Here is a 2,936-nt window from a genome sequence, read left to right as displayed (position 1 = left end):
CAGAAGGGCGAGAACCCTAGCCACACTGTCTCACTCGCAGCCCTTGATTCGCCCCCTCCTCTCTCTCTTTCGTCTCTGGATCTCTCTCTGCATCCTCTATTGCGCCCCTCGCTCGCCGCGGGCCTTGCCGACCTAAGCCCCCGATCCGGGAGCCTCTAGATCCGCCGTGCGGGCGACGGCAATGGCGTAGCTCGCGCCACCCAGCCGTCGGGACGTGATGGGCCGCCTCGGAGGGCTCCTCTTCCTCCCGCTGCGGACGCTTCTCCCCGCTGCCGCTGCGCTGCACGATATGCTCGCTTCCGCTCTCGCTGTCGCTGCTTGCCTGGTTACCTCCTCTGCTCCCGTGGGGCTGGGTTTGGGGGATGTTGGGCGAGCGGGGTTGGTGGCGTGCTGTGCTCGGCGGCTGTGCTTTGGGTGGGGTGGGGTTTGATCGAGGGCGTGGGGGTGTGATTTGCTTGCGCTGGGCTGCATTCATTTTCGGTGCGATTTTCAGCTCCTCGTCACTAGCTCGTGGAGTGGACAATTCACATGCAGCAACAACAGCAAGCTGGGGCGTTGCTGTCGCGTGCTCTAGGCAATTGGGTGAACTGGGAGTTTGTGGAAAGCTCACCCTTCTCACTAATATGTATCTAGCTTAGTGTCATGTGCATATTTTATTTGTTTTATAATTTAATTTATGATATATTGGGTTATCTTCTATTCCTGTTGCAGAGTAAAAGGCTAACAAAAATATTAGGTCGCCGGCGCAGACTGTAAGGCCGTCTTCCTCCCTGGCCTCTTCCACACCGTCAAGGAAGCCATGGAGCTCATCCTTTAGAAGCTTCTCTACTAGGTAAAGTCGTAAACAAACATTCAGATTAAGGCTCTCTACCAGGTTGATTGATTTGTTTCCTTCGGTTCAGACCAGTTTCAGCTTCTCCGGTTGATTTATGGATTGATCCTCTACTTGCAGGGTGACCAAGTGGTTGACACTAAGGCCACAGTGGTGGCGCTTGTGGTGCCCAACGCCTGTTGTAGCGCGCTCATCGGCAAAGCAGGGGCCGTCGTTTTTCCATTAAGACATGCTTGATTTGAACTATTTGATAGTAGTACGACTGAAGCGGCAATATAGAAGGTAGTCAGTGTTATTCACTATGCATCATGTATGAACCTAATTATAGCTATATTAACTATGCACATGGAATTAACTGGAAGACTGAATCTAATATTTTGATTTTGGCTGCTTATGCAGGAGAGGTTGTATGCTTGGGGAGGCAGCAAGGCCAGACACGATGCTTTGATCCTTATGTATAGCTGTTCCTGAGTCGATTTTTTGATATAAGTTTTGCATTTTTAAGTCCAGGGAATCTTCCGCATAAAATGAGAAAATGACCAAGAATTCCATGTGAGGGACTAGCATGAGTTTATCCCGAATGTATTTCAGTGTGTGTCAAGTCATAGTAAGATACTTCATTATTTCTTGTACGTTACTCCAAGCGCACATTAATCCGCCATTTTATTCTTCTAATTTTATACGATGACCGGGTTTATTGTTAATATGAATGTTTCATTTTTTGTTACAATCAGCAAAATAGATAGTTAATCAAACCCCAAACTACCAACACTTCATTATACATCTTGCGGTAGTATCTATGCAGTCCAGGACTTCTGGGACATCATTCACCGGCAATTGCTTTCTCTCTTGCAGATGGCATCAACCTCAAATAACAATTAAAGACTATTTCTTACTTGCAATAATTTATCTACCTTTTAATTTACTCTTTATGTGTGATGTGGAATAGTAATAGTATATTATACTTTAGGTTTCAGACTCCACAATATGACCTATTATTTTTATCCATTTTTCTGCCAGGAAAGAAATTGCTAATATTTTTTCATGCTCGGGTCTATTCAGATTTCCCTCAGAGGCTTCCTTTTATTCATTTTTTGTAGGGATGTAGCAACAATGGATAATAAAAATGTTGCATTTCCAGTATTTCCATCTTCGATAACCCGAGGCTGGCCCTTCCCCAAGCATCACCTTCGCCCCATCTGGTTCCCGCCCTGAGGGGTGATGGTGGGAGGAGGATAGCTCCGACGCGCTTGGCAGGGGGAGAGTGGCGGATGGTCCGCGGTCGCCGTGTGTGAGAGAAGGCGAGGAAGGCGACCCGAGGTGAGTTGCCTCCAATCCGCCTGCACTTGGTTTTTTAACATATTGGCCTTCTGAGTACTTCGTATAGAGCCCAATATGCGGGCAGGCTTTTGATTACTCCAGGTTGAGTACTTGGTTTAATCATATATGGACATGCTTTATTTTCTGTCATTAATGTACAATACTTGGCAATTCTTTTGACATTCTCCTTATACTACTGAGATCTTGCTGGCATTGAAAATATGTAATATAGTTATATTGTCGTCCAATTATCTTCTTGCCGTATTTAGTAGCTTAAAAAACAGAACCTTCCTCTGGTTTTTTACCCTTTCCTCACTGTTATTTTTATGTACATAAACAATATACAAGTTGAGTATATATAGGGTATAACCAAGTCGGGCGACAGCTGGTTTTAGTATTCGTGTTGAGTTCTGTCTTCGGTACCTCCAGTTTCAGTGCAATACTTTTGGGTTTGTACTTTCTGGTTAAAATTGGTTGATGGACAAACAATTAAATTCATTCAGCTATCTCCAGCACTAAATAATAACGTACTGAGCCAACGACCTATTGGTCCAGTGTGTGTCGCATTTTGTACTTGCATTTAGTAACCTACTGTGATGTTATTGAAGGTATCATACTGTTGATAGTCTGCAACCCATCGTTCTTGTCATAAATGATCTTAAATTTTACTGGTATCATCATGCCGGTCGATTAGAAGAAGACATAATTGTTTATGCCAGATGTGCATGCTCAAAGATTTTGGTCAGCAACTTCTGACCAAAATCTTTGAGCATGCACATCTGGC

The 2,936-nt window shown here is 44.8% G+C and overlaps 1 protein-coding gene across 1 annotated transcript in view; it reads left to right on the top strand.

Annotated features, from left to right (window-relative positions):
• LOC119339791 overlaps nt 1-817 on the top strand; it is a 7,201-nt gene extending 6,384 nt beyond the window's left edge. The window contains exon 8 of the mRNA XM_037611709.1: nt 737-817. Coding sequence (XP_037467606.1) covers nt 737-817 — 81 coding nt within the window. The remainder of the gene's footprint in view (nt 1-736) is intronic.
• The last annotated feature ends 2,119 nt before the right edge of the window (nt 818-2,936 follow it).

This window comes from Triticum dicoccoides, chromosome 7B, assembly GCF_002162155.2.
Source record: "Triticum dicoccoides isolate Atlit2015 ecotype Zavitan chromosome 7B, WEW_v2.0, whole genome shotgun sequence".
NCBI classification, from domain to species: domain Eukaryota; kingdom Viridiplantae; phylum Streptophyta; class Magnoliopsida; order Poales; family Poaceae; genus Triticum; species Triticum dicoccoides.
This window is presented reverse-complemented; position numbering and strand designations above follow the sequence as displayed.